This window comes from Teleopsis dalmanni, chromosome 1, assembly GCF_002237135.1.
Source record: "Teleopsis dalmanni isolate 2A chromosome 1, ASM223713v2, whole genome shotgun sequence".
Lineage (NCBI taxonomy): Eukaryota > Metazoa > Arthropoda > Insecta > Diptera > Diopsidae > Teleopsis > Teleopsis dalmanni.
Window position 1 is genome coordinate 195,406,584 of NC_051846.1, and position 14,643 is coordinate 195,421,226.

The following is a 14,643-nucleotide window of genomic DNA, read 5'->3' on the forward strand; positions in this document are numbered from 1 at the left end:
TATGTTCTCCGTTACTGGTCTGGAGTTCTCCTTCACTCAAGCGCCGCAGAGCATGAAGTCTGTGTTACAGGCTTGTTGGTTACTTTCTGTAGCTATTGGAAATATGCTGGTCGTTGTTATAGCTGAACTTAAGTTCTTTGAATCTCAGGTATGCTCATTAATTTTGAATTGTAATGAAAATTTAATTTGACTATAACAACTTTTTAGGCCGCTGAATTTGCACTGTTTGCAGGACTTATGATAGTTGATATGTTCATTTTTATGTTACTCGCTATGGGCTATACATATGTTCAACATCCGGATGATCCAGAACATGGTCATGTAGAGGAAACATCCAAGAGTAACACTAATGGTAATGCAAACCGTGTAAGAAATGCTGGACATTCCAATGCTGCTTTTGATGATAACGAAAAGTAGTACTTGAAAATGATAAGTTTGAGTTCAATGATTTCTTTCTGGCATTATTTCCGGATTTGAAAATCATAAATCATAATTTGGCGCTGTGATGTACTTAAATCTGCACAACTCGTTTATTTTGTATATTTTGTTGTATTTTATTTTATATATCAAAAAATTCGAATTTTTTATCTGTAAATATCATATGTGATTTTTAATAATCAGGTTGATTAATTTGTTTTTATATACTGTATATGTTTATATAATTATTTTTATTTTAGTAACAGTAGCTAATATGTATATTTATAAATGTTATTTATATATAAGAATTTCAATCTCATGTATATTTTGTAGTAAATTTGTTGATAATAAATTAAAAGATAAGTTGTTTTAAGAATTCTTTTTTCTGTTACAAATTTAATCATTGTTGTTGTTATGATCTATTAAGCAACAACTCCAAAGAGAGTAGTAAGTTTAATCACAATTATTATTGTTAACCGTACCGCAGCAACTTAAATGAAAGTGGGATTTCACACTTTGTCGTATAGTTATCACACTTTGTGGTGAGTATAATTGTTGTTTCTTCTGCTATCCATATTGCATCCTAAATCTAGCAGGAGTATTGAGTATAATAGCAGTTATTATTTTTATCTGTACCGAAGCAAGTCTAACAGAAGTGGAAAGTATAACTTTGTCGTCATATCCAAATAGTTTTAGAACGTAAACCTGACTATTTCCTAAACCAGTACTACACATTCATCAGTAGTAGTTATCACCGTTAGTTTTAGTTATTTATAACACTTGTTTATATATTGCATATCTTTCATTTTTATTAAATGAAGTAGGTCTTAATTTACATCAATAACAAAATATTTTTACTATAGTCAAAATGCAACTATTAATTAAGTTCAGAACTCTTTTAGATACTCTTGTTCTCTTTACTACTTCAAAAAAGGATTAACTAAAATGAACCAAAGATCATGAAATTTTGGATATAGTAAAATAGATTTCTTATATGGAATTTTATGTTAATTTTTGTTGTAACATTGATGTTAATACTAGGCTTAAAACACAAGTTAACCTCGTTACCGTGATCAAACCTTAGTCAGAATTTCGCTCTTGGTCTCATTCTCAAAAATTTTAAACAACAATTTCACCACGTCTGTAGCAGTTGGTTAATAACGTCGGTATTTAATCTGTTTACAGTAAGTAAGGTCCAATGTGGATTATCAATTGTAGGACAAGTTCTCTGAATATACTAAAATACTGCCAAATTTTTTAAGTATCAAAAACAAAACTATTACTACATAAAAATATTAATTCAGAACAATTCAGTTCAGAACAAAAATTTTTTAAATATTTTTAAATATGTTATAAACCCATTTTTTTTTTGTATTTAGTAAACAATTCTCAAAAACCTCCCACTCTATATGATATAAAAACATTATTTTATTTATCTGTAAAAGAAAATCTTTATATTTTATTCATTATATAATTATTTTCTGGAATTGTTTTCTCTGTAAAAAGTGGAAAATATTTGTATCTTTATTATTAAAACTTTATAAAACTTATTAAAAATATTGAACTTATTCTAATTAAATATATAATATAAAATTTTAAGAATAAAATATAAATTTAAATAAACTATATAAAAAAAGATTATATATATAATTAAAGACCCGGCAAGAAACACCGTTCGACAGTGCCCGCCATGGACTAAAGAAATAACTTAATAACTTTAATAAAACTATTATTAATTTACGTATAAAATAAATGTAGAAAGAAATGCATTATGTTTTTTATGTAATTCTCGTATATAATATGTATAATATATATATTTAATAAAATTAGTATATGAATTTAAAATTAGTTAAAGTTTTCAAATGGAAGCTTTTATTAGAGTTCACATGCGCTGGTAAATATTATTATTAAGCATAAAATAATGCAAATGTGCTTATATGAAAAGGATAGCAATATCGTCAAGCTACTCTAATCATTACTGCTCTCTATGTTAATAGTTGCATTCTATGTAGAACCATAAATCAACTATTTCGCTCTGATGTGAATATTAATGATATGTTTCAGATTCGTATAGTTGGAGAATTAGTCTCATGTCATATTGTAAAATAATATCACAATATATCGTTAAAAATAAGCATATACTTACCTGCTCGAAACGTAAATAAGTATATAAAATATGTACCTACATATGTACAAGTCTTATGTACATAGTCGTGGGGCATCATCATATGAATTTAAGTACTAAAATTATTTTAAAAATTAAATAAACTTAAACTTATAAACAATCTTAGCACTAATGAAATCAATATTTATTGTCACAATGTAGTTTTCCGTCTGTCTAGGACCTTCGTCTCTACTGCTTCTATCTGCGATTGCTTAACATCTGTAAATAATATTCACAGTTAGTGCAATAAACGGCGGGTGCGATGACATGGCGTTTTCGGCATAGATTGCATTCCACTGCTTTTGCGGAGGCCTTAACGATGGCATTGTTGTAAACACGCGTGGGTATGGCAGTAACATTGACACTACTGTCCGTAGCGGGTAGTCCATTCTGTTGTGCTACCGTGAAATTGGCAGGTTTGGGTGGCAAGGTAGCTGCTGAGATGGGTATATCAGTCTCTCCTTTGGTTCCTGGCTCAAAGCTGACTTTTTTCTGGTGTGGAGCTTTGTTAAGCTGTGGTAGTGGATGTGGCACGGCAGCAGAGTTCTGTGGTAGCGGGAAGTAAGGTGAAGGTTGATTAGGATTTTGATGGATTGGAGGTGGATAGGCTAAAGGCGGTTTGGAATTAGCACTAAATTGCTCATTAACTGGATAACCATGAGGTAATGGCACGCGCTGATAAGGTGAAGGAAGTGGTGTTGTATCCATGCTATGATAAAATGGTGCGACATTATTTTGTTGTTGTTGTTGCTGCTGTAATTGTTGTTGATGCTTTTGTAATTGGACAGAATAGCTTTGTGGTAATTGCTGTTGTTGTTGCTGTTGAAGTTGTTGTGCACGTTGTGCAGCCATGCTAACATAGCTGTTCTGTCCATCTAAGTGTGGTACTTGCGGTTGTTGTTGTTGTTGTTGCTGTTGCTGTTGCTGCTGCTGCTGTTGACCAACTTGATTTGCCAACATCTGCAGATGTTGCGTAGGCGCAACATTAGCGATGCCGCTCATACTTGTACGTGCTGTTGACGTCAGCGGTATGTTATGTTGTTCAAACTGCATTAGCTGTTGTTGTTGCTGCTGCTGCTGTTGTAAAGTTGCTGGTGATGTTGTTGTGTTAGTATGTGCAATATGTGTTAAATTATTTGACATTTGGCCACTTGCAACAAGCTGTTGTTGTTGTTGTTGCATGCGGTAAATGTCTTGCATTGGAGTGTAAACCTGTCCAATTGGCATGTGTTGTACAGCACTTGGTGGTTGTTGCTGCTGTTGCTGTTGTAGCTGTTGTTGCTGTTGTAGCTGTTGCTGTTGCTGTTGTAGCTGTTGTTGTCTTATTGCTTCCATCTGTGGTCGTTGGAGTTGCACATAACGCTGCATGTCTTGTGCTTGCAAATTAACAATCGGTCTTCTGTCACCGCCTAACATTGGTGATTGCTGGGCCAACTGTATTTGTTGCTGTTGACTTTGTTGTTGCGATTGCTGTTGCTGTTGCTGTTGCTGTACTACTCGTGGCTGTGCTTCACTTTGTAAACGCAGCATACTTTGTTGTTGTTGTTGTATTAGCTGCGCTGTTATTTTATCGTTTGGATTTTGTGCAGTGCGTAGAACGCGCTCCAAAATTGGATTTGGTATGAAGTCATCATCTTCTTCATTATCTGCGGTCGCCACCAAAATTACTTGATCGCAGAATGAAACGCTTTTCTTTTTGACACGCTTCGGTTGAGTTGGATTTGGCGCAGAGCCATTATTTTGTGATGCAGAATTGTTTAGAGTTTGCTGAACCATTGTATTCAGCATTTCTACTTCTCGTATTTCCTCAGCTATTTGTGTTTGCGTCACATCGTATTTAGGTTTTGGTAACACTTGATGAGGTGGCAGGCGTTGGATACGTTGTGGTGCACAATCCACTTCATCAACTTCTATTTTCGATTGTGCTGCTATTATACCATTAGCACTGGGCAAACCATTCATTTGAGTGCGTATTTGTGGTGGTTTGCTGTTAAGCAATTCCTGTGAGGCATAAGAACGCATTGCTTGTGGCTCCGTTATTAGTTTAGTCTGTTCAAAACGATGAGCCAAATCGCGTACACTGTTAGATGTTTGAGTAGCTGGGACAGGCGATTCTGGCTTGCGTTGTGACATATTTCTGAGATCAGTTTGCTTTGTTTGTAATTCTTTCAGCCAAGCACTCTCATGTGTAGGTGTGGCTTGTTCCTTACGCATCTTCAGCAAGTGCTGGCGTTGTTGCAGTTGAGCCAAAATACTTGTTGTGCCCTCCATTGCTTCGAAATGGCGCTGCTGCTTGTTGGCTTCTAGTGCATGTATTTGATTGATTTGCTGATTGAGCGGTTCAAGATCAATTTCGGGCGGTGGAGGCGGGAAGTCTTCACTAGCTTGACGTGAATGGCAAGTGGATTGTGGAGGACTCGGATAAGGAGGCAATTCTAATGGTACATCTTGGGTTACAGGATGACCAGCGTTTATGTTAATGCGTCCACCATCAACTTCATCTACACCACGATCAACATAACCATTTCGTTGCTGATATTGTGTGCTATTATATGAACTATCCTTGAGAGGACTCTGTTCAGAGTGTACTTGTGCGCATGTGGTGATAATAGTTTGACAAGAATCATCGCTGATAGATGTATTTGAACTCATTGTTGATATATTTGAGAGATTGGCTTCATGATGATATTGTATCATAGCAGCTTCTTGTAACATTTGTTGCTGCAGTTGTTGTTGAGTTAAGGTGGAGCCTACACGCATTGGTGGTGGTGGAGCTACTTTAGCAACAACTGTTAATTGTCTTCCACTGCCATGGAAACTTTTACGCATAAGTTTACTGCGTTCTAAATTCGGATTTGCATTATTTGCTTCGCGATAGTCAAAATGGCCTTCGGATATATAACCACTCATAGCATTCTTGCCATTCAAACCAACGGTGCTGTCGTCTACAGATGTGTTAATTGGCACATTTACAGCGGGTTGGGTTGCGGGTTCATCACCAGCTTCTGTCAAATCTGGCATGGAACGATTCTTGCGTCGTATAAGACCACCCATTAATAACTTACGTCTGATTTTATGTTGTTTCTTACCATTTTTATCTTTCTCTTTCTTTTCATCTTTATCTTCTTTGTGCTTTTTGAGTGTATCTTTTGCATTGACCAACAATGTTTCAGTTAATGAGAACTCACGCGTCAATTTATTACGGTCCTCGCTGCGACTGCGCTTATCCTTTTCTTGCTTATTACTGCGTCCAAATAGAGATCGTCCTTCACGTTCTTGTTTGATAGGCTGCGAACTTTCGTACTCAATGGCGTTCTCATCATTACCAATTGATGTAGCTAGCGTTTTAAGAGGACTTTTCTTTTTCGGTAATGTGGCATAGATCTCAATGCATTTATTGTTATTTGTGACTGGTACCGCCATTGGAGTAGGTTTATCCAAAGTTTTATCTTTACTATTTTGACGTACGTGTTTAACGCTGCTGTTGCTACCTTCGCGTGTGTGCTTCGTTTCGGGCAACATCACATCCATATCAGCGCCTTTTTCGACCAAAATGCGACGGTGCAAACTACGTGCTCGCATAACGCAAGTGTTGTGTTTCATGCGCGCAAAAGTCATAGTGTGGGGATTGCTATATGGTGCATCCATTGCTGCACGTGCACGTCCAGCTGCGGCATTGCAGAGAACTAAAGCAGTTTCAAGATCATGTGATTCTTCAACTATACGTGATTTCTCGAGCAGTTGATCGGCTTCATGACACAATTTTTCACAATCGCCGGAAAGCACAACTGATGTGGTTTCTGGTATTTTTGCGAGTTGTGGATTGAGTGGATGTTTAGGTGGATATGAATCAGTGGAGCTCAACGAAAATGAATCATAACCCGGATCATATGGTAGACCATTACGTGTTGGACTTGGTGGTACAGCAGGTGGACCACGTTTGCCTACCATATATAAATAGGGATTATCCAAAGTAGTCGATGAAGCAGAGCTGGCACTGTTGCGATCACCGGACCAATTACCAGAATCACGACGACGTGGCTGATTAAGATGATCTGGCATGGTAAGACCATCACTTGGTGGTGATGAACCATTTGAGGAACCGCTTATATGTCCCGATTCAGCACTGTGGCTCCGCTGTAATTGCAAATGCTGCTTGCGTGCGAGCTGTGCGTTAAGTACATTTTCAATGGGCTTGCGATTAAGATAAGCGCCATCTTTCTCATCAATGGCTGTACCATTAGCAAAAATTTTGTCCTGTATGACGTTGAGATTCTGGTATTGTGCATGCAATACATGTTCGACAGTTTTACGACTTATGTAAGCGTCAGTCTCATCATTGCCTTTATTCTGTGCGGTAGAAAATATATTCTTTTGTATAACACTTAGGTTCTGATAGTCATTGGGCGAACGTAATGGTGTAGGCGTAATAGCACGACGTGTGTTACCCATATTGGGCTTTTCCGGACTTGGTGTAATTGCACGACGTACAACTGTGGATTGTGCACTCAACTCCTGTAAGTATTGTTGAGCTATTTGTGGTGCCGTTGCTGGTTGAGGAACAGCATACAAAAGCAACAACGGTTGATAACGACCACGACTGCATTTGTCAACTACTCCTTCCCAGTTTGGACCAACCTAATATGAATAAAGATTTTGTAAAAAACATTAAGGTTGCATAAAGGAAACTCGTAAAACAAACCTCTTTTACGTTGGCATCATCGAAATAAACCCAAACTTTGAGTTTAGTATGAAAGAAGAAAGTCGTGTAATGTTTGCCGTAGTAGGAAACAATACCAACGAGCTCATGTTGCACACCATGAGCCCAGCGCTGTTCTGACACTTGATGAAAAACGTCAGAAAGGCGTAAATTTGTGCCTATTGCTTTAAGTACGGCATGTACTTGCTCTGCTGCTGGTCTTTCTGAGTCCCAAACGATGCCAATGGAAACAACGTCTGGTCGATTAAGTAAGGCGCGACATATACCAATTTTAGCGCCACAAGCACTCTATTAAAGGTGAAGAGGAAATTAAATAACAAAATCAATATAGAGCATAAGACCAAAACTGTATAGTTTTTATCTTACCGGACAATCTCTGATGTCACCCATATTGCCTGCCGCGCGTAATAGTTGACCAAAAGTTAATTGCTGATGATTTTGCATAGCTAAACTATTTTGTGAGGTCAGTGCCGATGCGGAGACATAATGCACCATCTAAAAAAAATCATAAAAAATATTTGAAAATTAATTAATATTGACAGCCGTGTGGGTTCATTCACAAACTTCCAAACCCGTTAATATATTAAAAAATCTATAGTAAAAAATAAATCTTATATACAATATAAAAAAAATGAAACAATTAAAAGCTATCAATTATGGACAAAACAAGGCAATACAGATTGTCTGTTTTAGAGCAGTTAACCTAACCATTGCCGAAAAAAAAAATTGGTCTAAGATATGGTGTGAACACCGGAAACCTCCCACCTAAGTTATTACTGTATTAGTGATTTCTAATATTTTTTTACTGTTGCAAAAATAAATCAGTATTTTTTTTTTAATTTGGATTTAAAATTAAAACACGTGTTTAGCTATGCGATTAATGTCGTTTTGATTTAGTTTAATTAACCAAAAATGGTGTTGGCGTTCATTTCAAGTTGGTAGCCATACATTTAAAATAATTTAATCGCTATAAAAGTTTAATCCAACTGAATTATAATTATCAGATGGAAGGCGTTCACTTTAGCGTTATAATTCTCCAATGCTTCATTAATCAAATTTCTGCGGAGTTGACAGTTGGTAGCCGTTTAACGCGGTTTGATTAAGCACTGCTATTTAGATACGATGACGTTAGCGGTTCTAATCTACAAAAAGGCCTACACCTACATTATGATACATTTCATTTTACTTTTAAGACGATTTTATAAGAATTTTTAAAATGAGTTCAAATTGGTCAAATGAAATCAACAAATATTATGAAAAAAAAAAACAGATTTGTTTATGATATGAACGATACGATATGTATATACATATATGGTTATTTGGAAGTGCTGTGTTGAAAAATGGAAATTGATAAGACCAAAAACCTTAAATGTGTTATAACTATATTAGACTGAATAAGTATAAATATATATTAAAAAAATATAAATATAAATAAAAATTATTAATATAACTTATACAAAATTTTGGCTACATCCATATCTACTTCCAAACTTTGACTACTATAACTCCACATTATTTCTATGTCTTAAACATACGCATTAATGCAATTTAATTATTTACGGAAAAAATAACCTTATATTAAATATAAAAAATAATTAAAAATTAAATAATAAATCCAATTAAATGTGTTTAGAGCTTTTTAAATAAACGTTGCATATTTTCACAGAACAAAAAATATCTCTTGTGATTTATTAACTTCAGTTAATGTTAATTGAATGCCAAAAATTGCGCATTAGATACAACTTTTAAATGGCATTATAGTGTACAGATACTCTGAACTGGATTTAATGCAAAATACCATGAAGACGAGATCAGAAAAACACTAAATGTACTTGTGTGGGCACTAAAAGGTTAATTGATTTGCTTTTGCTGAGGAGCGATAAATCTGAGATAAATTTTTTTTATGTTGCAGATGTTATAAGTGAATCTTTTGTTAAAATTAAATGATAGTTATATATACTTGCTTACTGGACATATCTAGTAATACTAAATGCAATAAAAATAACATTTATAAACTGGTACTAGATTCGTTTTTAAGAGATTGTGTTAGAAATTATTATTGTATATGTTGAATGCTATATGCACTTGTATTTATAAATTGTATTAAATTTAATTACTGTTTTTTGTAACATAATATTTTTAATTTATTTTTAATTGTATTATTTTGAAAATTGAAATTAATTGAAGAACTTTTAAATAAATTATTAAGTATTCTTGCAAACCTAGTCGTAATTGAAGCAACGATTATACCAGTTATTGACGTAAGTCCTTATTATGAATATTTGTATAAAAAATAACTATAATTTTATGTGAAAAGACTGAGTTTGTTTCTGCGAATAACCCGGTACGTTCTATTTTGCTTTTGTAGCGCCAAACATTTTTTCTAGACTTATAGTTTTATATTTCGGTGATGTGAATTGAACACTAAATCATAAGATTTATCATCACATTAATTTTTTATGCAATTGCACAAAGGATCGCAAGCAATTTTCAATAATCCGGCAGTTTAAAAACATTATAGTCGCACTATTTCCACTTATGTTCTCATCTAAACGCATCAAAAAATATCTCAAAATAATGTAATACTAAAAAATGTCACATGTAGAATATTTAAATAATAATTTTATATTTAGCTGTAAAATACAAGGCAAGGTTTGGATCAACATGTATATTGAATTTAAAATTGGATTGATATATCAGAGACTGGACTGTCTTATTCACAAAACACTTTTTATTTATTGTAAATAAAAACTTGTGAACCCGTGAAATAATTATTTTTAAATAAAGAACTATAAAAAATTATGTACTAAAAACTATGTACTAAAAACTATGTACGAAAAATTATGTACTAAAAATAATGTACTAAAAAGTATGTACTAAATAATGTCTCTACAAAAATAATAGTACAATTCTATGTGGGTATTATGATTTATGGTATTGATTTACTAAGACTTGGCTCGGCATTTTAGTTTTATCTAAGTATTAGTTGAAATCTGAGTACTTACAGTCTTGAAAAATTATTTATGAATAGTTAAGGTCCAGAAAACATATTTCTGGATGATGTGTAATTATGTTATTATTATTCTACATGGATATAACGATTTATGGTTATGATTAGCTAAAACGTGGCGTAGCAAATCGAATATGTCGAAGTATAAGTTGAAATTTTAGTACTTACAGTCGTGAAAAATTATTGATGAATTATTAAGTACTAAAAATATTTTCAAAGACTACAGATAATGGTTAATTCTGTTATAGTCGAAAAGGTTTATGCTCAGCAAAAAATTTTATTAATTAAAAATAATAATTTAGTTGCTGTTATTCCCTCCTGTTTAAAAATCTTTCTGTTTTATTAAGGTTTACTTTTGGAATCACAATATAGCGATAATTCAATATCAAAGTAGCTAACTATTTCTGTTTCAACTAGTAACGCTAACTTTTATGTATTTTATGCTATCGGCAATATATTACCAATCACTAAAAGATTTAATAACTATTGATAATAATGTCAATGCAATTATTTAATAAATGTTAAAGACATATATGTAGAAGTCATTAATGTTAACTATAATTAAAAACAGAACATGTAATGTACATGCATTGCAGTTCCGTTTTACTGACCTGTGTAAATGGCAGTTGCTCAGAATTGGCACCACATTTGCAAACGCTTTGCTCAATAACGCGCATAGCAAAGCGTCTGTGAGCAATGCAGGCTTGGGACTCACAAGCATCGCCATCGCTATCGGAAATGTGTGAATGGACGCGATGTAGTAATAGCTCAAAGCATTCAGCTGCATCACCCAAGCATCCTAAGGGAAAACGTCGACCAGCTAATGGACCACTTGCCAAGGCGCGTCGCAAAGGTTCAGGGCACAACGCAGGCTCTGAACTAGTTTGCAATTGTTGAAAAAGTTCCTAAATAGAATAAAAGGAAAGGAAATAAATTAGTTTTAGCGGAAATACAAAGAAAATTATATTTAACTACTATTAAATACTATTTACTCTATTCAATATAGATCTAAATGTACTGATTAACTGCTTATGGTAAATGCATTGCAAATGATTATGTTTTTTAACTTATAAACTACAAACTCACAATCACAGCACTGATACATCTATCACGTTCCGCTAACACTTCCGCAGGCAAACCATTACCAACTGCCATTGTGTTGATGTTGGTATAGCCTATGCCAACTAACTCAGCCGTGGAGGCTACTTTGGCCAGTGCACTCACTTTGCGACTACTGTTTGATTGGCGTGTCAATGTGGCCGATTTGTTGTGACCATCGTATGCTTCAATGGTTTTCTTTGGGCTGCTGCGTGGCAAAGTGCCATTATTGCTTATCAATTGACAAAGTTGCGGATGTTGGAGTTTCTGTGGCGCCGAGCTAATAATATTTATGGGTGTGGAGGTTTGAGAACGTGGCGGTGATGTTGCATAGAAATTGCTAACACCATTGATGTTTGCGTTTAGGGGTTTAAAGTTTTCTTTGGTTGCACTATTGAAATCCCTGTTGTTACTCGGATATGTTGTTGTTGTTGCTATCGTCGTTGTCGGCAAGGTATTTGATTTGGTTTTTAGTTTCGTTGTGGCTGTAGCAGTATTAGCTGTTGTATTTGTTGTTTCTGTAGTTGTGGCAGGAACCACATTTGTGGGATCTTTACGCTTATAACGAAATTTAATCATTTTGGCAAAATTATTTGTCGTTTAATTATTTTCAATTTAATTAAGCTAATGACATAATTGGGCGAAGTTTATTATACCAACTTGTGCTAAAAATTAAAATTTTTTAGTGTTAAAATAAATTTTTATTGCCTATCAAGAGATTTACGAAGTGTTGATTTTGTAGTAATTTTTGATTGATAAGTCAATACTATTTATTAGTGTTTGCTAAATGTCATAATATATCATTGTGGTTGTTATTTTTTAATGGAACTTGCACTATTTTATTATAAGATATTAACTCATGTAATATACAAATTTTGTTAAAAATAAAATGAAACTGTGTTTTTAAATAAAACTTTAAAAAAGATAATTACATTTGTTTCTTGAAACAATGATCATATTCTTTTTTTTTTTGAATCTACGGTGAAAGAACTATAAAACTGAGAAGTCTATAAAAAAATACTATTAAAAAACTTTACTGAGAAAACTTAGTGTGAAAATCAATTTTCTAAACATTAACAATTTAAGTTTAACAAACTTAAATTAGGTACAAATATAAATATTTTATTGATTTTCTATTGAAATGTAAGTAGAAACAAAGTTAGAGAGAGAAAGTCTTTGGTGGATTGTGTATGCTTCAGAACTGATCATAAACGAACTTTATTATATATTCAAAACCCAGCAACTTCAATGAATTTAACTTTCAAGCATTTAAGAAATATTAATTAAAAAATTTTTATTAAATTTGATTTTAACATCAGTTGTGATGGTAATGACAATTTTAATATAGTCACTATTGACTTTATTATGCTTATTTTAGTATAGTCACTGTTGACTTTATTATGATTATTTCAGTATAGTCACTATTGACTTGATTATGACTATTATAATATTGACACTATTAATTATATTATGACTATTTTAATATAGTCATTATTGACTATATTAAAACTATTTGAATATAGTCACTCCAGGCTATATAAACAATAAACTATATTTTTGTTAATGAACTTTTACAACAAATTAACAAAACTCCAAGTTCGAACATACAAAATATATACAGTCAAGTACGATTTTGGGATAAATTTGACAGAGTATTAGTTCAAGCCTAGGTATTTGTTTTTTTGGGCCAGTTGGCTTATGAGTTTGTATGACTCTGAACTTCAAATTTGGCAGAGTATTAATTCAAAACCTTGATACTTGCAGTTTAAAAAAATTATTTACGGTAAAGTATATATAAGAAATAATTCCAAGACCACTTGTGATGCGTATTTGGCAATACTTGAAACAACTAATATATATGGTCAACCAAAAATTCAATTTATTAAAAATAAATAAAAACTTTTGTTCTTGCAATTCTTTACTATTCGAAACCTTTCTATAAAATATTTTTTTATAGCATAATGTTATATATGAACTAAAGGAATAAAGTATATATATATGCTCTTATAGCAAATAATATAAGTTGAACTAAATATCACGGCATTAAAATAAGAGCTGTTGAAAAATTTTATTACATGTTATTTTATTTTATTACACTGACATGAGTCATATCATTACTAATACGTAGTTAACTTTATACACAAAATACTATAGCACACTTACATAAATGTATCTGAAATATATATACGCTTCAGTTTGACCCTATTTAACCTATAAATTTAAACGCACATTTTATTTTGAAACACATTAGTGTACTGCAAAACTTCAACTTCAGGCTGATTTATGATATCAATATAAAATGAGGAACATACTCATGTATCTTATACCTGCGTAAAGCAAACACACTAAACTCAATTTGGTAGATACTTTTATAGTTTTTAACATTTGCATAAAAGACGTTGGCGCAACTAAATAAAGTGTAACATGACTCAGAGTTTCCCTAAAAAAACACAATTGTATTCGTGAATTGTTAGTATGGAGTGCCTTAAAGAAATGGTAACAGAAATAAACAATTAAATAAATAAATTATATGCTAAAGGTAAGAAGAACCGACATGAAGCCAGTCACTCCATTGATATAAGTGAAGACTAGCAATTGTGGCGGAACGGAAGTGAAAAGCCCTAAAGGAAGTTTCTAAAAAGAATAGTAGAGGATGGTAGTGTATTAAAATGGCAAGTCTTCACTTCGCTTAAGAAGAGCAGAAGAAACTCAACACTTACAATAGTTGAACCTATTTGAACTTAGGAGTATGAAGTTTCCAGTAGTACCAGTTTTATGGAATATGGTTTATTGTGGTGTAGGGTAAAAAAACTTAAATTAGTTTGAGTGGTTAAGATAATATGTCGCACGTGTTGGGCAGCACACAAGTAAATGACAACCAAATGACATTAATTTTTGTTGCAAAAATATTTTAACAAAAAATACAAAAAACAATATTGCTTAACATATAAAAATATTATGCTCAAAGCTGTTAAAGTAATTGTGCTTAATGAGCACATTTGCAAGATGTTTACCAAGGGCTCGCATGCAGGATGCTTTAATGCAGCAATAAAAAATGTTAAACTGCAACATATGTGTTACTGAACATGAACTATATTTATTTATTTTGCAGAGTACACAACTTATAATTACAAAAAGTAACATATACACATGCTGTATATCAGTGACGATTGCTCTAAGGTGCGGAGGTGTGCGGTGAACACCCTAACATAATTTGCAAAATGTCAAATAACA

At 33.0% G+C, this 14,643-nt stretch overlaps 3 protein-coding genes across 3 annotated transcripts in view; 2 read left to right on the plus strand and 1 right to left on the minus strand.

The window, feature by feature from the left end:
* LOC119671074 (loricrin) overlaps positions 1 to 14,643 on the plus strand; it is a gene marked incomplete in the record, with an annotated part of 302,007 nt that overhangs the window by 61,418 nt on the left and 225,946 nt on the right.
* Positions 2 to 588, plus strand: LOC119671079 (peptide transporter family 1-like). Its single transcript, XM_038081584.1, has 2 exons — positions 2 to 148; positions 208 to 588. The coding sequence occupies exons 1-2, from the start codon at positions 2 to 4 to the stop codon at positions 415 to 417; spliced, it is 357 nt and encodes a 118-aa protein (XP_037937512.1). The 3' UTR covers positions 418 to 588.
* Positions 2,246 to 12,035, minus strand: LOC119671068. Its single transcript, XM_038081570.1, has 5 exons — positions 11,398 to 12,035; positions 10,923 to 11,216; positions 7,668 to 7,796; positions 7,284 to 7,589; positions 2,246 to 7,219 (listed from the first exon to the last, which is right to left on the minus strand). The coding sequence occupies exons 1-5, from the start codon at positions 11,986 to 11,988 to the stop codon at positions 2,780 to 2,782; spliced, it is 5,760 nt and encodes a 1,919-aa protein (XP_037937498.1). The 5' UTR covers positions 11,989 to 12,035; the 3' UTR covers positions 2,246 to 2,779.

What these genes read in the sequence shown, in the direction of transcription:
- LOC119671079 (XM_038081584.1), top strand. Translation starts at nt 2, where the DNA reads ATGTTCTCCGTTACTGGTCTGGAGTTCTCCTTCACTCAAGCGCCGCAG. An exon ending in TTAAGTTCTTTGAATCTCAG is followed by an intron (nt 149 to 207) that starts GTATGCTCATTA and finishes ACAACTTTTTAG; the next exon opens with GCCGCTGAATTTGCACTGTT.
- LOC119671068 (XM_038081570.1), bottom strand. Translation starts at nt 11,988, where the DNA reads ATGATTAAATTTCGTTATAAGCGTAAAGATCCCACAAATGTGGTTCCT. An exon ending in GATGTATCAGTGCTGTGATT is followed by an intron (nt 11,217 to 11,397) that starts GTGAGTTTGTAG and finishes TATTCTATTTAG; the next exon opens with GAACTTTTTCAACAATTGCA. An exon ending in AGCAACTGCCATTTACACAG is followed by an intron (nt 7,797 to 10,922) that starts GTCAGTAAAACG and finishes GATTTTTTTTAG; the next exon opens with ATGGTGCATTATGTCTCCGC.